General features: G+C 38.3%; 1 protein-coding gene across 2 annotated transcripts in view; it reads left to right on the top strand.

Annotated features, from left to right (window-relative positions):
• The window catches only part of TPK1 (thiamin pyrophosphokinase 1), a 299,665-nt gene that overhangs the window by 126,983 nt on the left and 149,924 nt on the right, over window positions 1–22,758 (top strand). For both annotated transcript variants that reach the window (XM_071736206.1, XM_071736207.1), the window contains one exon: window positions 16,262–16,334. In XM_071736206.1, coding sequence (XP_071592307.1) covers window positions 16,262–16,334 — 73 coding nt within the window. The remainder of the gene's footprint in view (window positions 1–16,261; window positions 16,335–22,758) is intronic.

Here is a 22,758-nt window from a genome sequence, read left to right as displayed (position 1 = left end):
TAAAGTCCAATGACATTCAGCATGCTGATCAGCCAGCAGTGGGCCAGAGCATTAAAAGCATTGCCTGTGGTTGTCATCTCCTCTATGCAGAAATGGAGTTACTATACAGGGGCTTGAAATCCTATGGTCTTTATGCAGTGATACAACAGAGCTCTGAATATCTCTGTTTCTCTGTCAGCAGAGCTTTTGCCTCCATATTTGAGAGCTAAACAGGTCAGGTGACAATTGGTCCAGACAAAAATTTGAAGAGAGGGAGAAAAACAGGTTCTCTGGAATAAAGCAGGCTAATAACTCCGAAGAAAGAAGAAAGAATCTATAGTAGTAAAGACAAAAATGTGATTTGTCTCTGCATGTTCCAGCAGTTATCTGTGGAAGGATTGATATTTTCTAATTTTATAAGCTGTAGCAGGTGTGTTAAATGCTGGTGACAGATCAGATTGGAATTGTTTGTATTAAGCTATTTTGAGTGGCAAGAAAAAGACAGACTGTCCCAAAAATACTACTGAAAAAGAAATAATTACACTACACTGCCATTTTTCTTGATAAAATATCATCTGCAGGGTTTGACAACAAATACTTTTAATTAAAAAAGTGGCAGATGGGATGTCACTATCTTTTCTTTCTGATTTTAATTTTAGGGAAAAAGAAAACTGTGCACAATATAATCACGGTCTGGTTTTGTAGAGGAGAGAATCACGTGAGGAACATGCATGAATTGATGGGGGTGTTAGCTCTCAGAGGGAATTCTCAGGGTGATGAAGAATCCATTTTGAAGAGTTAACATTGCCAAAAAGTGGGTTACTGAACCCTTGCCCACTCTGCAAGTATTCTCTCTGATTGGCACCAAGGGGCCAGCATTGATCCATCACTCAAAGCTTTGCAGCAAAGCAGTGAAAGAGACTGCACGGGCTGTGGTTCTGCCTCTCATCTTCTGAAAAGGTTACTGCTCTCTCATTTCCTCTTAGAGTCAAAGCCTTTCAGTTTGAACAGCAATTTCTGACAAAGACAGGAGCTGGAACTGTGCTACACTGTCATTTGGTTTGGTAGAATACTTAAGCTTCTGCTTTCTAACAAATAGGAATTACATGAGCAAATACCTCATTTTTTCCTTGCTTCCTCTTCTCTACCCCGCAGTGAATGTAAAAAGGGAGAGCATCCATGATCATGTTTACTGTAATGTACCTGTCCTCTGGGGAAACTCTTGTGGCATCTTTTAATGTAAATCTAGTATCTATTTATGTTCCTAATTAGTATGCTATAGCTCTTGTTCATTAAGTGACCACATGCAGGGTTCTCATTTTTCATGTGTTCCCCATAAAAACCTGTGCATGTCATTAAATTTCAGCATTAAAGGAAGTGTTTCCCATCAGAGCAATAGTCTAACAGCACATTGTGAGTATGCAGTAGAGTCCCAAGGTCACAAACTCCTTTCAGAGGTTAATTAAGTCTGAAAGAAAGGTATTCTGTTCTAATTAAATAGTAATGAATAAGAGGCCAGGAATATTTGGTGTATAATGCAATACCATGAAGCTAAGCCAAAATCATCTGCAAATTTATTATTTTCTTTCGTATTCTATTATAAAATACCCCTGGGTGTCAGTGTAATTTTTATTCTCGAGCTTGCCTATGACAGAAGGGGGATTAAGTGGTCAGCACTGTCATGCATATATGTGATCATAATACACCTCGGGAGCATTTCTGAGAACTTTAATAGCATTCCTGACAAACTGAAGAGGGCTTTCATTAGGAGGCTGATGCCTTCCACATTCTGCAGGATCTCATTCTTAATCAGAGTGGAGAGTGCTTTCTTTGCCACATTCACACTGTATAAGCTGTGGCAAGTTTTGACTTATTTCAGTAATGCCAGCTGAAATACAATCATGTTCATGACCCTGTGCTGCTGAAAAGAAATCACTACTCGATTCCTCAGCCTGGCCTTTGGGAAAGCGGAATGGGCTTGTTGATGCTGTAGTCTGTCCTGCTCAGGCTGTGAAGCCAGCTGTGGTCCCATGGCTCTGGGTGGGCTGTTTGTGTTTACCACCTCCCATCACTTCTGTCATGGACCTGGGTAAAGGAGGTGGTGTTTCAGGAGCCACATTGCCAAACACACTGGTATTGTGTGATCCCCAGGAGCCATTGCTTCTGCAGAAAGTACATGTGCCACACCTAGAGAGCATGGAGCTTTAATTTTAAGGTGAAAATGGTCAAAAATCTCTATGACTTTTTTATCAGCATGCAAGTACAAAATTCTACTTTTTACCAGCTGGATGGCTGTAATTGGCTAGTGCAGACTTGTTTTGCATCTGAGCTTAAATAGGTATTTAATGACCTCAGATTTAGGAGATGGTTTTGCTTACAATGAAATACAATTAAATTGAATTCTCTGTTACAGAGATTCACTGGGAGTTTTTCTGTCATTCCAGTAAAATATGGGTCTCTTACCTCATTATCAGGCAGAGGGATCTATTCCTCCCACCTTTACACATTTTTTGAAAGCTTACAAACCTGTGAACTAATGACTTCCTGGTATTACAACATGTGGAAAAAATTGTCTGGTAGTGAATTTTACACCGAAGGACTGGGCCACACTGTCATCTAGAACCTCACTCTTTTATTAAATGACATGTTTAATGACAGATCCAAGCACAGTTCCAGTTTCATCAGAGAATAGATTGATAACAGCCCTGAGGGAAAGGACTTGGGGGTGCTGATTGATGAGAAGCTCAACATGAGCCAGCAATGTGCACTTGCATCCAAACTGTACCTTGGGCTGCATCAAAAGAAGTGTGGCCGGCAGGTCAAGGGAAGTTACTCTCTCCCTCTATTCTGCTCTCATGAGACCCCACCTGGAGTACAGTGTACAGCTCTGGAGCCCCCAACACAGAAAGGAGATGGAGCTGTTGGAGCAAGCCCAGAGAAGGGCCACAGAGATGACCAGAGGGCTGGAGAACCTTTCTTATGAAGACAGACTGATAGAGCTGGGGTTGTTCAGCCTGGGAAAGAGAAGTCTCTGAAGAGACTTTATAGCTATCTTCTAGCACCTGAAGGGAGCCTACTGAGGAAGGACTTTTTAGAAGTTAACTAGTGGGTTGAAATTTAAAAAAGTATTACATGAAAATGGTAATGACAATAATAGAGCAGTAGGGTAGCAGTTAAAAGTTTTATAAATATTTTTATAACCATAAAAATATTGTGAAGCCAATGCAGAGGAGGTATTGTTAAAATTTCTTATAATAAACAGAGCATCAACAGCATCAGAGCTTACATTAGAATTGTTTTTTCATCTGTTCTTCCTGATAGAAAATTACTCATACAAAGCTCAAGATAGAGGAATTTTAGTTTTATGCTTATCCAGATTGGAGTATTTTTTGTCTAAGTGTGTTTTTAACATAGGCACAAAAAGAGGGAGAGGAGGAGGAGTGGAGAAAAAAAAAATAACGGAGACCTCTATAATTAATCATATGTATGTTTGTAATGTTTCTAATGCCTCAGTCATATGTACAGGTTTTTTTTTTCTGTGATTGCCATTTATGAATGCTCTTTATGAGCACTACATTTACCTGCCTGGATTTGATATCTGCTAGCTATCTAAATGCTATCATTTGTGCTCTAAATACTGTGTAGGGGAGTGACAGTAAACTAAATACTGCAGGTACAAACTAGAGGACTGGCTTGTGTTCTCTTCAGACCTTCCCTCCACAGTATGTCTGCCTTGCTTTTGATGAAACATTAGTGCTTACAGCCAGAATAAGCCACAGACAGTATTACTTTGGTAGATAGGTCCCAGCCACTTTCTAGGTATTAATGTCTTAATAGTGATAGCACATATCTAATTGCTTTCCTGAAAACACAGTATAGCACCCTCACCTGACTAATGAGTTGGGGAAGGTGGACTCACACATATTTGTTTCTTGAACAGTTAAGACTGTTACATCTGAAACTGGTGTTGTCCAGGAAACAAGCACAGAAGCTCTGCAAGCACTGCCATTGTAACTACTCTATTACTAGTCTCTGGGCTATTTTAAAGCTAGCTCAGATTTATATACACTTCAGTTGACAAAGTTCTTAATGTAGCCAGTGTAGCCTTGGAGACCCTTCACAGTGCTCTCGTGATTTCTCTTGGTCACGCTTGCACTTTCTTGGGTTGTTTTTTGTCTTGTTTTGCCTTTTATTTTTATTTTTAATTTTTTTTAAAGCTAAGATTATTTTAAAAATTGATCAGACTTAAATGTACTAAACTATGATAAATTAATTTTACATGCTTTTGTGATCTGAATATAAACATAAATTTGCTTCTGAACTTAAATTTTGTGTTGAACCTTTTGGTTTCTGACTCACCATCTGTGTTGCATGTAGTTGTGCTGGTTTTACATGCAGCTGATTCAGAGTTTCCCTCTCCATGAACAGAAGAGCTGCTGGTTATGTGTGCTGAGCAAGGCTGTACATCTGCAGGTTTGGAGAACTGGGACCTAGTGAGGATTTCAGTATGTGACTGCAGATTCCTGGTGCTTGTTAGTAATTTCTGTAAAGAATTTGCAGTGGTAGATGTCTTCTATTGTGATACAATTCAAGAGTTCTTTGCCAGTCTTTAACTCTTGCCAAAATTCCCTGCCTTGATATATTTGCTCCTAGTCCTCTCTCAAGAGTAAGGGCTGTGAAGTCTGTACTAGAAACTGAAACCAGCACAGACTGCTATGGTTGTTCCTCCATTTGTCATAGCTTGGATACTTGCTCTGTCACCCAAACCTCATCTGGGAGGGGCAAATGGAAAAAGGAAAGGAAACCCATGGGCTGAAGTTAAAACAGGCTTAGCAGAATAATAATAATGAACTAATGTTATCCCCAATGCTAATATAAGATATGAAGTTATATTCAGCTCCAGGTAGTAGTTGGTAGCCATGCACTTCTAGCAGTGCAGGCTGGGTGCCCACCCTGTGAACCAGTACAGCTCCAGTGAGAACGTGGTGGTCACAGCATGTGGAATAGGAGGCCTCAGGTCCAGGACCACTGATGAGATGGATGGGACCCTCTCAGAAAGGCAACCATGGCAGAAGCCCCCAGCATCCTTGCAAACTGCCCAATTTATAGTGAAGGTGACATTTGTGGTATGGAATACTTCAGTTGGCTGGCTTGGGTCGGCTGCCTGGGGCTTTGCACCTCACAGCTCAGGGCACCTGCATGGTTCAGAACTGCCCTCAACCTTGGTCACTACAGAAACCCACATAAGCAGAGCATTTATCTCTGTTGTTCTCACAGAGCTGGACTTTGCAGCCTCACAAAACTACAGTTTCTCTAAGCAGAAAATTATTTTAGAGTTGTGTCCCAGAAAAATCAGGACACCATAGTAGGTTATGCTTAGGATAAGTTATTTTCTTGGTAAAATTAGTTTAACAAGCTGCGGGTGAAATTTTAGTAGGTCAAATGAGTACAGTTTGGCCTCAACAGCTACTACACAGATATTAGACAATGTCTGAGAAGAGGTGTCCTGCTTCACAGTTTTAACATTTCACAGATGTGGGCCAAATTATGACATATAACTTAATATAACTTAGATCCTCTGCTCCTGCAACTTAACCTTGGCTCAACTAGCTGCTGGTGTTACTCCAGCATTAGGCAGTAGCTGAACATGGGAAAAGATTGTACCTTCTGAGTATCTGTGACAGCTGGTGCTTTTGGAGAGTGAAGGGGGCTCAGAGAAAGAAGGACATAGGCATTTGGCATGATACTTTGGTCAGTACAAAATAAAGGTGGTTTTCATCCTAAGGAATGTTTCCTACACTTACACTGGATACCATGGCTATGTAATTACTCTCTACCCTTTTCAGATAGGCCTTCCAGGGATGTGCAAGGAGCTTCTCTGTGGTAGTGATGGCTAACTTCCAAAAAGTCCTTTTCTTTGGGAGGCACTGGCACCCGTGCTTGCCTCTAGGAGGAATCTGACTGCAGCAAAGCTAAGGGAAGATCTTAACAAGATGAGCACACTTCCTTACACTTTGGGAAAGCAGACAGCCTGTAAGTGGCCAGGGTGGCACTGCCATGGGTTTCCTCACGTTACTGGGTTTCATTACATGTAGGTTTGCTCACTAATGAACAGTAGAAAGAAAAATATAGGCTCAGCAAATCATTGTCAACCAGACATCTTTTTGCATATTAAGGTGCAGAGCATAGGTATGAACTGTTTATTTTAATAACTTCAATATTTTACAGAAGAAAACAGCAAGAGATGGTTGATTTTCCGTTAGGTGAACACATTTCGTTAGCCCTTCAGTCTTTGTCCCATAAAAAACATAGAATAAATAAAACTTTGATAGAAAAACTATTTCGACTATGTACATCAGGTTGTGATCAGAAGGCAGGTTTCCTTATAATGGAGAGTCACATTTGTTTCTTAATTTCACACATGTCAGGGTTTAGGTCCAGCCAGTATCAATCAGGCCTCTGCTCACTCACCCCCCACCCCCACTGTGGGACAGGGAGGAGAAAATCCACCCAAAGGCTCAGTAATTGAGACAAGGATAGGGAGGTTTTCATTGCCCAATTACAGTAATGGGCAAAAAACCAAACAGACTCAACTTAGGAAGGAAACAATAAACTAATTTAATCTAAAAGGAGAAAGCAGGGCCAGATCTTAATACCTTCATGCCCTCACCCCTCCCTTCTTCCTGTGCCCAGATTACTTCACTCCAGTCTCCCCCTCAGGCGGCACAGGGGGTCAAAAAGTAGGGGTTTAGGGTCAGTTCACCACACGTTGTTTCTGCTGCTCTTTCCTCCTCTGGGGAAGGACTCCTCACATTCTTCCCTCTCATGGGAGGGTCCTTCAGGAACCTCTCGGATATGAGTCCCTCCCACAGGTGCAGTCCCTCAGGAACTGCTCCAGCCCAGGCTGCACACAGAGTCATGGCTGCTGCAGGAGCAGTCACCTCCTCTGGCATGGGGTCTGACACGGCTGCAGATCCATGTCTGCCCACCTCTGCAATCAAGCAGAGGCTGCTTCTTCACCTCAGCCCAGCTGTGACACTTCAGTGGCTACAAATCCACATTTATCCTGCCGTAGACCTTCAAGAACTCCCTCATGGTGGTCCTTCAAGGACTGTTCCACCATTCTCCTCCATAGGTTTCAAAGGGACAGCTGCCATCTCACCGCGGGCTGGGGGTAAATCTTGGGCACCTTTCCCCCTCCTTCTTCACTGGGCTTGGTGTCTTTTCTCTGGCATTGCTCTCATTTAATCCTCTACTCTGCATGTCTTTTTCTTTTTTCTTTTTTTTTTCTCTTTTTTTTTTTTGTTTTTTTGTTTTGTTTTGTTTTGTTTTTGTTTTTAATATTTTTGCAGTTTTGTTTTCCATTTCTTGATTATGTTACTAGCAGTCACATCCAGCTTCCCACATCTGCTCAGCCTTGGCCAGAGGTGGGGCCAGGCTTGGATCCAGGAGAGCTTCCAGCAGCTTCTCACAAGAGGCACCTCTGTGGTCCCTTCACTTCCAAAACACCCCTGTATAAACCCAAAACAATATACATGTTAGGTAACTATAAAATAAATTTTTATTACTTAATCATGACTTTATCCAAGCATTTTAATTGAAGTTATACTCATGAAAGTGATTGTTTGAAATACTTCTAATCTTGAGAAATAGAAATATTTGCGTGTGTGTGTGTGTGTGTTCATGACTGCAAAGCATCTTGACTTTGTGAACTAAGATATCCATAGTGGTACTTTGACTCTGTAGAGATGGCGACACTGTGAGGAGGGTTAGAAAAAGATTAAAGTGAGTAGCATCTTGCTGCCACCTGCAGAAGCTTTACCTAGCTGTGGTGGTCCAGTCCACTGAAGACAGGGATACTGGAATATTAAACACTTTTCCACCTGTTCCTTCAGAGCTCCTAAGGCCAACCTTTTACCTTTGTGATTAGTACTAACCTTGAAAGAATTTTTATTAAACTTTGCAGTATCTTGTCTAAATCCAAGTTCCAGAAAATGAAATAGGGTCATACATTTTGCAGCTAAATTGTGTAGAACTGGGGGAAATATTCCCTTGAGTTAATCTGATGAAAGTGCGCGTGCTTTTTGGTAAAGGTTACTCAGCATCAAATAGAGCCCAACTCTCATTTTATATGCGCATTTATCTTCTGCTATCTCTGTAATTAATGCTTCTGTACTGTGCTGGGCAGGAGGTACAGATGCCTTTTGAAATGCTAATACTCCAGTGTAAGATCCTGGTTCTCTGTCAGCTTGGAAGAAGCTGCAGCAGAGGTCAGCAGCAAAGGGTTTAATAAAACTTCAGCCTCCCAGTCACTTACCAAATTTCAGCTGTACAGAGGCAAAAGACTTCAAACATCTCTCTGTCGTTAAGTGTCTTTTCTACATTCCTTATTTCACATTCCCTTAAAAGATTAAGTGATATTTTGTTCCTCTGTGTAGCCTAAGCGTTTTCAGGATCCTTAGTGCATTGTTTCCCTGCAAAATATTATGCACCTTATCAGTGTAAGGGCACAAAATCTGAAGAAATTTTATGAATAGATTTATGGTACTCAAGCACATCTTCACAAATAAAATAAAAAAAACCACCACATAAAAATGGCTAGAAGTATATCCAGTGGCTGCTCTACAGGCAATTAGAACACAAGACAGAAAACATTGTCATTAACCATACAGGAGTCAACTTGTCCTTTGCCTTTCAGTAGCTTGTCAGTTGTCATCAGATGTTCTGGTTTTCTCCTTAAGACTTTATGTCTTCTGAGTAGGGGTTTTAAAATGAATTTTGTGTGACAATTCATCTTTTATGGCTGTCCTTCCTCCTTATAGATAGGTGTGATGTCTGTTTTCTGTCCTTGAAACAGAAAAATAATCTATAAAATTATGTGAACATAGAAATCAAAAAAGAAAATGTGGGCCCAAGCAGCAGCATAATTAAGGCTTTTGAAAACCTTTGGATTTCACTTTGCCTGCTTGGAAAATATTTCCCAATAAGGGAATGAATCTCTTCTCATTGTACTTGTGAGTGGTTGTGTAGAAAGCTCTACACAAAGCTGCAGGCTACTTATTGTAGTTTCAAGCCTTGAAGAAGAAAAAAATGCTACTTCAAACTCAACCACTCCTTCTTAGGGCATCTTTCCCATATTGGGAACTACATAGACAAATGCTTAATTCAGGGAATGTGCTTAAGACACTCAGCTGAGAGCAAGTAAATAATGAAAGCAAACAAATTCCAATGAAGGTCTTTCACATATAACTGATTGATTGCACTTGAATTTTAAGCATTCTTACAGGTCAGTTCACAGAAAGGACATATAGAATTAAAATACTGGTCATACTTTTAAAATTGAATAATTAGTTTTCAAGGCATACTGTTAAAGTTGTTAGGAATTGTCTAATTAGGAGGAAAAAATATAATATGTATATTTCCAGTTCTTCTGGGAAAGAAAAGAGATTGTTTATCTTGTCTTGAAAAGTTTGTTCTCACCTTGTAACAGCAACATCTAACTCATTGGCACTGCATGAAGGAGCCCCAAGCTGGCTCTGGCTTCTAGTGCTGCCTTACTGAGACTAGTATCTAAATCTCGGTTTGGGTTGTTGTGACTGCTTTGATCTAAGTTTACCAGGTTTTAGATCCCATCCCTTTGATTACTCACATGCAGTCCAAAATGTTACCAATGAACAGTTTACCTTTCTCCATTGTAATGGGTGGTTTTCCTTAAATTTTAGGTCAGATTCTGCCATCTGTGCCTTTGTCATGAATAGAAGGAAAAGCTTTAGGTGTCTTGTCAGCCTCTATCTTCTCAGTCAGATATCCTCACCTATTGGAGGGAGTCCTGGTTACATTACTTATCTTTTGTTTCCTTTTCTCTGGCCTCATGTTGTAGCGGACTACAGTCTGGCACTTCTGGATGAGTGCTTAGGCTTCCCCAGCTTTCAAAATCGTGTCCACAGGAATCATTCATGCTGAGGTCCTGATGCTTATTCTGCCACTGAACCAGTATGCTGCCCTCAGCCACGCTGGCCTGTTCAAGGGTGAAAACTCACAGCTCAACCCCCCCATCTTTGAATTCCTTTTGGAAAGGATCCAACAGCAAGACATGGTTCTTGAGCCTGTGATATGCCAAGTTTGTTCTGAGAGATGCTGAGTAGTTTCATCTTTAATTGGATCTAAGTTGATGGTGACAACATAGCATTAATATATCATTTATTTTAAGCAACATTTCAGTCTGCAAGTAATAAAAGAAAAGCCACAGGCACTTCGCAGCAGTCTTGGAGTTGCTTGTCCTGTGAACACTGTTTTTTTCCTGAATTGTACTCACCTGGAGACAGGAGGATGTTCAGTAACATGGAAAACAAGTGAGCAGTTCTTAAATCTTGGAGCTTCACTTTCTTTTGTACTATATTGATTATAATTGCAGAATAGATTCAAATATTGACACTGAAAAAGAAAAATGCAATAGTTCTAGCTATCATTATCACTTCTTTGTCACTGGAGTAGAATAAGGTTTCAAGGTATGGTGTTAGCTGCTTGGTTTTTGTTAATGATATTGGGAGTTGGTTGTCCCCTGCAGAAGATGTTCCCCTGATGTGTGCTTCGCATAGCAATTTGAAGTGAAGGTAGAATGTTCTTCAATTTATTTCAGATTTTTTTTTTATTATTTGCAAGGTGACACTGCATACCAGGCAAGCATAAATGAATGCATTATTGCCCTCATATCTTCACACACTTTTATCTTTTTCTTTAAATCATAGCGTTTGCAAATAAAATAGTGCTTTTATGTTCTTTAACGCTAGGCTCTTTAAAAAATGAGGTGAAAAGAGGCTGTTCTCCAAGGTTGCCAAATATTACTAAATACTTTTAACCACGGAGCTACCTGACTGTGACTCACAGGTCTGGAAACAGTCTGCAAAAAATTCTGGCAGAGTGACAGGAGTCTGATATGTATGTATGGCCTGATGTATGCAAAAACTTGCATTCCTTGATAAGATGGGGTCTGCAATATGGTTGTTGTTGTGTGTCCATGTTCTCCGCTGCCCCATGCCCTTTTTTTTAACATTGTTAAATCTCATTTGGATTTTATGTGATGTGTAAAATGTTGTTTGGAAATTATATTCTGTGCAAGCAATTGCATCATGAACATTAAGACTTTTTAGGGTCTTTGAAAAAGGCATGGGAAATTGTTTTTTGTTGTTATTGTGTCTTTCTGAATGCATATAGCAACTAGCACAACATTGTAGTCAGTGCCACCTTTATACAAATATACAGTAGTAAGAGAGGCTTTATGCATTCATGTAACAGTGATGTGAACCATGGAGTCAAAAAAAGTAAGCTGGCTGACTTCAAGAGAGTCTTGGTTGGGAAGTAGAGGGTGGAGGAGATAAGGACTGTGTTTTAGCTGTTTTTTAGAGCCCTGATGAAAATAATAATTTGTGGAAACTTTTGTGTGATCTGTTCAAAATAAACCAAAACAAAATAAAATGTGTGAGTTGTTTTGGATTTTTGGGTTTTTTGTTTGTTTGTTTGGGGTTTTTTGTTTGGTTTATTTTTTTTAATGGCAGCTTAGAAGTTCTTTAATTGTACTGGTGTTTAGACTTTGGCTTCTGAGTTTCGGATGTGGCCCATAGTTGTGGTAATCTTGCTGGTAATACTGGGCACATATTTTTAGACTGGATAGATATTAACTGAATATATCTTGCAATCTGAAATTTCACCTTTCAAAGGAACTTGCTGTCTCTGTACAGCTAGGGGGGGCAGCTGAGTATGCTGCTTGGATGTAAAATATAAGTGGGACCTACCTGTGCTGTACATGTGTCTAGAAGTTTAAAAGACATTTTGATCTTCACAGCAGTTAAAAGTACTTTTAATAGACTTTACACCTTTCTGATGAGAACAGCTCCTCAATCACCTTTCTAATAAAGACCAACAGTAAGTAGGGCAAGCTGAACATGCATCTTAACTGTTAGCAAATACAGATTTTGGGGTATTAATTTTATATGGTTGGGGGTTTTTGTTAAACTGTGATTTTAATATTTATCCTGAAATAATGCCAGAGTGCTCTGTCTTCTGTATTGCCAACTGCTAGATGCTTATGAAAGTCAAAGCAGATTTTAATGACTTTGCTTCATGTTAAATCAGCAGCATTTTATCTTCACTGCATCTTTTCTACTGGGAAGTAGCTTGTGTGTCTGTTAGTCTAGGGTAAAAGGCACCCGTTTTGAAATTTATTTTTAGTAGTGAATGAAAAGCATAGGGAACCCACTTTGTGCTCTCAAATGACACAGCTGGGACACGTACGGCTCGTCTGTGTGGGATTGTTTTCTGTGCTGTAACTGAAGGAAGCAAAGGGTACTGCAGATAGTGCCTTTAAATGTTCATGTCTCTGATGTTAACATTTGTTTAAAAAAGGTTAATTGCAGACAATTATGTGCTAAAGGAGCTACATCACAAGAAAAGTCAATAGTACTAGGAAACTGTAACTTTGAATTAATGACAGAACTGAACAGTTATGCCAGAGCAATTTATTTGAAGAGGCAGCACAATTTTTTCATCATATACTGCCTAAATGTGATGTGTGTTTTTTTCTTTTCTTTTTTCATAACTGTATAAAAAAGGCATATTTACCACTCCACACTGAATTCTTAAAGTGACTGAATTAAGAACCAAGTATTCTGGTGTTTTAAGTTTAGCATGCTGTTCATTAGCATTGAATATTTAAAAGTAAAACTGACTGACTTATGCTGTGTCTGTTAGATGGCTTTCTTGAAGGCAGAAGGCATCGTTGTGCTTGTTTAGCATGAGAACCTCAGAATTTAAATAGCTTCCGTTTATTTTGTAATCTGTGTCTATGGTAAGAGTCTATTACTGTTTTATAATATTGGTGACTAAAATTTTATTAGTATATCTCAAAACTATAGCAAACTAGCTGGAATCCCTTTTCTTTCCTCCTGCTTTTCAGCTCAGAATCCTGAACCTTCTTTAAACTGTTCAGTCAACATTCATCCTAGCTCAGATCCATCTCAAAACTTGTGAGAAATAGTGCTGCTTTTTCGTGGCAAGCTAGGTAAAACTTTAAAGGTTTCATATTGAAACTCTTTGGTTTTTTTTCCAAAAAAGTTATATACATGAAGCATAAGCAGTCTGCTGTGGAAGTACCTTCAGGTCCTTATCTGAAATCATTCCAGGCCCTTCTGACTCCATCCTCATTTTAGATGGATGCTATATCACCCTCAAATACCCTGATGAGAACAAAAAGCAAAGCAACAAAAAGCAACAACCTAAAGCCAAATAAAAAAAACCCAACAAAACAGACAGTTAAAAAAAAAAACCACCTAACTCCCTAAAAAAGAGAATGAGAAGAGAAAGAAAAACTCCATCTAGGCCTATTTTTTTTTGTTTCTCAGTGCCTCATGTTATGTTGCTTGACAGCTCTAGAAAAGTCTTGATAGACTAGGCTGATCTCACATTAATTTTGTATTTTTGGTCCCTTTAGGATTATAGGGTTGCCTCCGCCCTGATAAACGTCAGTGTAAAGCAGCAGAGAACGAACCTTATATCATGACCATATGTCATGACCTTATATCCACAGTAACAATCACTATTGAGGCTGGTAAAACATGGTTCTGAAATGTAGTAGACTGCATCATCTAGACTGTTTAGTAATTAAAATTTTTATTTACATTTTGAAAAGTAATTAAAGGCATCTCTTGCCATCATGGGCAAAAAGCAAACCTCCTTCCCTAGCGGATACGTGCCATATGTGTCACACGTGTCATCTACAATACAGTTATGCTACAGAGTAAGAATTGTTCCTGAATTTCAAGTCAAAGGGTAGGAAAGCATGGGTTAGGCTAATATAATAACTGATTTAAAATCATATTAAAAAATAAGGGTGGCTGTTTCAAACTTTATGGAGGAGCCTCTTGTCTTACTTTTTTCCAACATAATTTCTTCCACTCTCATAGTAGTAAGCTTGATACATGATAATTCAGAGCCTGTTCTCCTGAACTAGCCTGTAGCCTGGAGTTAATGCAAGAGTATACCAAAGCAAAAAAGTGAAAAGCAAATTTTGCAAAATATTCTTAAGTAACTTTATAATGAGAGTTTTTTCCATTTATGTCTCTCAACTCTCTCCCCTTTTTCTGTATCATCTAGTGATGATATTCTCTGAGTTTATTTGGTCTAGGAGAACTTATCATACCATGATTCTTCTTCACTCGCATTAATTGAAGAAGAGCTTTGAATTCTGCTCACCTCAATGAAGCAATTTCTGTCACAGAACTCAAAGTCAACTGCAGCTTTTGACTCTTGGCTGAATGTTGGCTTGCGTTTGTTGTTTGCATAGTCAATGAGCTACAAAGAGTAGCCATCCTCTGAAGATAAAGCTGAAGCATTTTATGATGTTTCATAGTGTATATTTTTAAAATGGATTAGGAGTGACTTTGTCAAATTTCCTTGTTTCTAGTATTTCTAAAAAGGAAGGGAAAGAAAAGAATAAGGAATTCTTCTCTTTGTGTTCATTAATGTGATGCTAAATTTTTAAGTTTCCACCCACGATTCCTTATTCTCTGTTAGTCATTTCTGGTTTTATTGCGGCTACAAGTGAACTTCTTAGAGAAAGTATGTGTTGAAATGGGAATTCTCACTTCCTTGTTGTGGAGCCACATTCAGGCAGTGGAGCTCGGAGCCCTGGCAGAGCACATGAGAAGGTGCAGCTGTGATTGTTACTTCTTTTGCTTGTAAAAACTGAGGCAGAACTTCAGCTAGCTTTTATCATGGAACTGGTTTTACTTTGGATAAGAGCAAAAGCAATGGAGGAACATTTGATTCTGAGAAAAGACTGTTTTGGCTAATTCTGCTCCCAGTTAATGCTTCTTGAAGCACTCAGAAGAAATGTTTAACTATTTAAAAGCACTGCAGTCTGTAGTTACTGTAGAGAAAATACAAAGACATTTTAGGATTTATGGTAAGACAAACAACCTTGTGACACTGTCTTTTTCATAAGCCAGTGTCATACCAAGTGGGCTTTTTGTGACACCTGGCTGTTGTTCTGCCCAATCTGCTGAGACCCCTCCAGGGCTTGTGTTTAGGGCCACCACTTTACACCTGGAGTGAGTTTACTTTTAAAATAATCTGAAAGAGAACACCTGTTGTTTTTTAGATTTGTTGTTCTCAGTATTTTATTGAGAAATTTGTAGAAAGGTAAAAAGGCAGCAATTTAAAATGTAACTTTTGAAAATATGGTATTTTGTGTGTGTTCAAACGGTTAGTCTCATGATGAAGGAGCATATTGGATATTCTGGTTAGTTTTTGCTGGTTTTGAACTATTCTAACTTGGGCAAATAAAAGAGAGCACTGAAGTTGATGCATTTCTTCTAGTTGGTTTCTGTGTCCTTGACAAAACCTGATGCAGAAGGGATTGGCCTCCCCCCCACCATGTGTGTAGAAGCATCCTTTTTTTCTGTGGGGTTTTTATCTTCAAAAAAATTTCTTAAGCTGTTCTTTCTGTAGCACAGTTGAAGTTTTATTATGAATTTGGTAAGAATTTATATAATAAATATATTGAAGTATTCTGAAATTGAAAAAGCAATAGGAAGCAAGTTGAGATAAATATCACAATGTTCTAAATTGCATCACTAGGTTAGGATTTGTTATAAATTGCATCATTAGGTTAGGATTTGACACTAAGTTCATACGTAATTTTTATATCCAAGATACAACTTAAAAACACTGAGCATTTGGCTCCTATACTTTGGGAGGAGTATTTTAATAAACAAGAAGAGTATTTTTAATAATCAAGAAGAGCAGAGACAAGCTAACACCAGTAGCAACTAAACTACACATTTTTTTAACACTTCTGACATACCAGCTGCCCAAGAAGCATCCTTATCATCATCTTCTAATATCCTCCAAGGCTCAATGTGCAGCACACAGATATGCTTTTTCAAACACTATGCTGACTGAATGATACATTTGAAAGATATTAGAAAGTTATCTTTATAGAACCATGCCTATACAAGTCTTGCCTTACTGACCCAAGGAGATGTATGAGCATCTCAGCAATGTCTAGATCCCTCAACAAAGAGAAGACACTAGATTTGTAAGTATTACAGTTCATCTGTTACCTTATTTTGTATCACCTCATATCAATTCTTGTTTTAACATGCTTTTAACTAACTCCTATTCCCTTGAGAGCTTAATGCTTGTATTCCTTAACGCTGAGAGAACAAATATTAAATATAATAAGATGGATTAATTTTTTATTTCATTGCTTACTGCTTTCTTTCAGCTTCTTGCCTGATTACATCAGTGGTGATTTTGATTCCATTAAGCCTGAAGTCAAGGAGTACTACAAGGTCAAGGTAAATTAAATGTCTTTGATGAGTTTGTGTGTATTAGAGCATTGTAGGATCCAACCTATTAGTGCCCCCTTTGGTCATTAAGTGATTCTGGCTCCATTGGTTTCTTTGAGGCTTCAGTTGTGAAGCACCTTACTAGCTTACATGTTCCATTCTGCCCGGTACTCTACTAATGCCTAAAGTAAATAAAAGAGGTGTAGTACTGCCCGAGTGATGCGTAAGGTGAAGTTTCTTAGCACCAGCTCAAGAAATGGAATTTATGTTGCCAGAGATTATAGCAACTAGAAACTAGGATAAAACTCCTGAAAAATCTGTGACTTCTTTTCCTCAGTGAGATACAGAGAAATAAAGATTAACTTCCCATGGTTGGCACCCATATGAAGAGAGAGTTTCTCTGTGATTTTTGTATGATACAACAATACCTTTTTAGCAGGAAGCTGCAAATGGAGACATCTGTCTCTTTCATCACCCACTGAAGCACTGAATTATGCCTCAACTACTTCTGTGCTTCAACAGTGGAGTGCCATCCTTAATGGGTTTTTGGAAACATTTCTGCATACATTAATTTATTCCCAGTGTAGTCACCACATTTCCAGCAAGCAACATAGATGTAAATTCACATTTCTTTGCTCTTACTCATAGTTCTGCTGATAGCTGACTATCTTGCATTTAAAACTTTGCCTGCCCACCTGTATAGAATTTTGTGCTTAGCACACTTTTGGACAGTCTTGGACTATCACAACTTGGACAGAAGGTTTCTGCAAATTTAGAGTTCACCTCAGTGTACCAGCTTGCCTTTGCAGTGGCTACACTTACAAGAGCAGTGTTTGATCCTCTGAGCTAGGGGATTCAGAGGTCTGTGATATGCCTGCTGCTCATTTGAAGTGTGAAGCTGAAATTTCTCTAAATCTCTCCTGATGGACCTGGGATCAAATGGTTGGAAGAAAAGTTTTCAGACTGTGAGGGGAGAATTGGAGGAGTGTGAAGGACTGGTTTTTAGTCCCTTTTTGAGAACTATGTGGTTTTTTTCTGTGTTCTACTTTGTTGATTAGAAAGGAGAAATATGTGATGGCTGTCTTGGGAAAACTATTAAAGAAAAAATGCTTGGAGATCTTTAGTTTACAGTTTGGCAATTAAAAAGAAAAATCTTTGGATTAATGCTATTCATCACAGGCTGATGAAATCACTAAATTCATGAATCAGAAATTACGAAATTCGTGATCTGTGAGTAAATGGGGAAATCACAAAATGCACTTCTCTCTTTGGCATGGACACGGCTATCTAAGAGACTTATAGACACAGTACTTAGGGATATGGTTTAGTAAAGGACTTGCTGGTGTTAGGTTAACATTGGGACTCAATGGTCTTGAAGGTCTTTTCCAGCCAAGGTAGTTCTGTGATTCTGTGAACTAAATATTTACTTTTCCTTTGAAACGTGTCTCTAGGTAAACTTTTTCGGGGCACTAGGTCCACATCACAAAATAACAAGAATATTCTCTTGGCATTCCAAATGCTGCTGCTCCCATGTACTGACAAGCAACCTTTGTACCTTTCCTCCAGGCAGTGCAATCCTGCCTGAATTTTCATGGTCACATGCACCTGGCTTGAGCTGCTGCTAGGCCAGGGTTAAAAAGGACTTAAACTGTAGCAATAGCTTTGGGATTCATCAAAATTCACACTTTCTGTGTAGAGTATTTTAGACTGTAGTGTAGATTTTCATGTCTTGGTGGTCCTTGCTTTTTTTCATAAATACCTAATGAAACTTATTCCTAAATGTTATACAAAGGAAAAGTGACACTTTTTGGAGGTGCTCACCTGGGGTATGTCCAGAGCTCTGCTGTCTGACTGTATCATCACTGTGACCTGCAGAGTAATGGGAGTGTAGGGGATTGTATTCCTTTGTACATGTATAACCAAGTAACTCATTATGGCCAGCAGAAAGGCTGAGCTGTTAAATGCACGGAGTAAATACGAAGGAAAATGAAGCAAGCAGCAAGTGCTGAGAGGTATTCACCCTCTGCAGTTCTATCTGCCTTTATGTGTGACACACAGGGAAAAATCATTCCAACTTTTCTATCCTTTAAGCCCAACATTTTGTGAGTTGTCTTCCAGGTGAAGGGAAGCAGTGCTAAAGGAGCTGGAGGTTCCTTTGATATTTTGGTTGTTGGTATTCCTGAAGCCAATGGGTTTTGCTTAAGCCAATTCAGCCAGTGGTTTTAGTAGAGCCAAGGATAACATGACAAGTGTTTCCATTTTCTTTAAAGGAGGATTATTGCCACTGTGTTGAGGGATCGTATTGAAATAAAGTACATAAATATGAAGCAGATAAATCAGTTTTATCTCTTAGGTGTGGCATGCTATACCAAAGAGATCTAAAGGCAAAAATGCTTCTTTTCAGTTGTGCTGGAAAGTAATTGTGTATGAGTGCTTATGAGTGGGATGTGTAACAGAGAGAGTAGGTGTGTTATGCTTTTGGAAGGGAATAAGTAAGCATGATTTCATAGGTTATCCAGCTTTTCTGCAGTCTTGGTTTTGCCTCACTGCCTTGCCAAGTAGGTACTTTTAGTCTTTTATTCTTTATATTAAAAATTTCTTACAGAGTTAAATAATATTAAAACTGGATGAAACTGCATAACAACTGAAATTGGAATATCATGTTTAAATTTTCCTTTTTAAATCGAATTGTACTATAAATGAAGGATAAAGAATAACAATTCAATATTCTTTATTCCATATATTTTCTGTCATCGTTTAAACTGGTATCAAGGAGAGTTTTCCTTCCTTCATCATAAATATGCATGTTCATATGATCCCATAATAGATACGCTGGCAATATTTCTCTGTATATTCTGAAGTGCATTGGAAATGACACTGCAAAAAATAGAGAGGGGATGTGGTGATATTTCTATCATTACACGTTCATCTGTTTCTTGCTTTAGTGGAATGTTTCTATTATTGAAACCTTTTAAACATTACTTCAAAGTTAAAACAGCAATTTGTATTGTTAATACTCAGACAAGACTTAGTTTCTGAAGTTTTGAGACCAAAATCTAAAATCTCTACTTACACCTAGAAGCAGAATGTTAAATCCAGTACCCTTTGAAATCCAAATTATGCTATTTATTAAAAATCTGATTTGGGTTTTCCACTCTGCAAACACCGTGTGGTTTAAAGGGCTTCTGTAGACTTAGGAGGCTCTGCTTCAGATCTGTAATTAAATACTGCAAACTCATTTACAAGTCCACTGTTTTCCTTGTTCTCTTTTCTTTTTAAGTCAAGTACAGCTGCTTATTTTTGCACACAATTCTGCAGACATAGCACTTTCCATTTCCCTTTTTATTATATTTTCAGGGTTGAATGTTTATCAGGCCTATAGAAAGGGATGGGTGTTGTCTTCTTGTTTGGCAATGATGCACATGTAATTAGATTCATGAAATGTGTTTGGAGTAGTGAAATAGTACTTGTACATTGCTAAGTTCTGGCTAAACTGCATGTTTTAGTGTCGTATTTTCTGCTTGCTTTCTGAGGCCAAAATTTTTAATAATTTTGGGAACTCACAATGTTAACTGGTTTCCTTCACTTATATTTAAGGGTTTCTCTTTTTTAGTTTACTTTTTATCTCTAAGACTTTCGATATTAAGAAGTTTAACTTATTTAAAACATTCTTGTTAGAAAATAATTTTCTAAGAAAACACAGTTCATTTTAGGGCTTGATTTCTTTGTGAGAGGTTTTAAGATTTTAAAAGGAGCTGTAAAGGCTGTGCAGGTGGATCTCAAACAGATCTTGATGCTGAACAGACTACTCCTACTTGACAATCACCACTTAAGTCTTCAAGGAATACTTTGTTTTATGTGTCCTGCTGAAGACATCTATTACCACTGTAAAAAGTGCTGTACATAGCTCAGTTTGACTTCTGATATGTTGAGGGTGCCCAGTGCCACCTGGACTTAGAACCAAGTTGTAAGTTGTAATTTTTTCTACTAATGTACATTCATTGAAAGAGCCTCAGTGCCTTAATATAAAGAGAGGTTCATCAAGTTAAAGGGATTTATAGGACTAAAATGGTCCTGTTATTCATAGTTCAAACTGTATGTGACTCAATATGGCCCTAGGATTTTGGGCTGGAAGCTATCTGTATGTCTTAGTCATATAACTATTCAAGGGGAACTTTCGTAAGATGATTCTATTCTTGAATATTGTGTCAGAGGTCTTGTCAAGATTGCATTTCAAAGTCAGCTGTATGGGTGATTTGTGTCATGCAGGTCTCTTATTCATGCCAAACAAAAGTAATGTTGCATAATGTTGCAGAAATGTCATAAACTGGTAATAGATACTGTGTTTGGTGGCACATTTGTAAGGGAGAATATGACATACAATCAGAATAAGCCAGACAAAAAGTGCATTCAGTGTCTGGGCAGAGCTAGGCCACTACAGAATATCTTTAAAAGCATATGCATGTGCAGTGATGGTTCTTTGATCTTATTTTTTATCTCCAAGTAATATAAGGCTTAAAGTTCTCCCAAGTCAGAGGTAGCATTTTCATGCTTAATTGCTTCATAGATTAATTTATTTTTTCCCAGAATTAGTCTATACACTTTTCTTCAAACTATGTGTGTGAGGCTGTGCAAGTATCCACCAAAGAACTGTGGAAATATGTTCCCCAGTTTAAGTGTTTACTGGGGAGAATATCTGTCTTTTGGTTTTTGTTTTTTTTAGTTTTGATCTTGACTTTTGATAGTCTCATTTGATTCTCCTGATTTTTTGTATTGTGTAAATAGTGGATGAACATACTTCAGTCACTTTTTCACTCCCCTTCTGATCGTATTTGTATGGTTGCACATGTCATTTCTGTAGTGTCTGTGTGCACGGGTAAACCAATGGAAAATTGTATATGCTGTCAAATTTATGGTCTAAAATTATGCAGAGCCTGTACAGATGTTTTGTTTCCTGCTGAGCTAATATATGTATAATGGCTGGTGAAAAACAAAACAAAGATAAATCTCCATCCCGTTCCTAATACCACTTTTGATGCTTTCACCAAGGTAGCGGTTTCCAGAAAACAATATATCTCTTTAAATGCAGATGAGATTTGTGAAAAAAATCCCAAACCCACCAAACAAATTTAGTTATACAGCCCTGCATCATTTTCAGTAACATGTTCTTTGTGTTATTTTCTGGTGTTGCACATCACTCCTTTTGAACCTAAAAAAACCAGCAAAGTCCTACTTATATTTTAAGATCAATACAATATTATTCAGATTCAGTGAGTTTTGAGGTCATTGAGAGCCTCTGTTTATGTTTATTAGGACCTCAGTCAGGCCCTAATTTATCTAGTAGGATAAAGAATGCAATTTGACCAGGTTCTCCTTCCTTTTTTAAAAAGTGCTGTTTTCCTTTGCAGTAATTTTCTGCTTGTTATGTAGCTTTGGGAGATAGTATATAGAAACTAAGAGATCACACTTTTATTAGGGGTGGTTTGTCTTCCTTTTGTTCCTTTTGCTTTAGTCTGAAATGACAGTTTGCAGGTTACAAGTTTGTTTTCTTATTCTCATAAGTGCCTTAGCTGAAGCTCAACTACCAGACAGTAGAATGTGCAAGAAAACAGTGCACCATATAAAAAAAAAATACGCTGGTGGTATTTTAATTTTGCATCCAATTTCCATTTCATATTATGTTGCAGTATGAGATTTATTTCTCCTTTCCATCGGTTATTGCCCAAGGAGGGGAAAGGGTGAAGCTATACTGCAGTAGACATTTGAGTTACCTCCAAGAGTCATAAAAAATTTAATCTGGTGTTAATCTTTGAAAGAAGTCATTATTCTGGTCTGTCAGCTAGTGATGGAGAAAATAACAGAAAAGTTAAAAAAATTGAAATGCATTGAATTAACTTCATTTCCAGTGCAAGGAACAAAAAAAGGTGTTTTAAACAGTGACAGCTTAATCTGGAGAAGGACATTGAACAGAGTTGTTTCATGATTAAGCCTCCTCACACAAAAGAGACAGATTTAATATGGTACTAGTAGTTGAAGACTCAGATTATAGGTTTTTTTAGATGTAAGTAGGACTTGTACATTCATCTTTTCTTTTTAGTGAATTTAAGAGAAAATTTATTCCTGGAGCACAAAGCTTGGTGCTTATGCCTATGGACTGCTAATTAGAGCAGTTCCTAATGAAGCTGCAGAACCCACAACCTTGCAGCTCATCAAATGTTGCTGCATAGTCCAAGTTCATCCCAAGTACTCTATGGGATTTGTAAGCTCTATTCTGTTATGAGAGAGCCCATTAGCTTGCCAAAGCACAACTCGGGCCAACAACAGAAACACAAACCTACTCATTAACCAAGAAGATCCCTGAAGTCCATATGCTACAGTTTTTACAAAGCAGCTTGGCAGTGCCTGCAAATTATTCTGTTGTGCATCTTCTCAA

This window comes from Heliangelus exortis, chromosome 2 (genome assembly GCF_036169615.1).
Source record: "Heliangelus exortis chromosome 2, bHelExo1.hap1, whole genome shotgun sequence".
NCBI lineage: Eukaryota > Metazoa > Chordata > Aves > Apodiformes > Trochilidae > Heliangelus > Heliangelus exortis.
The sequence above is the reverse complement of the archived record's forward strand: the minus strand, read 5'-3'. Positions and strand labels throughout refer to the sequence as shown.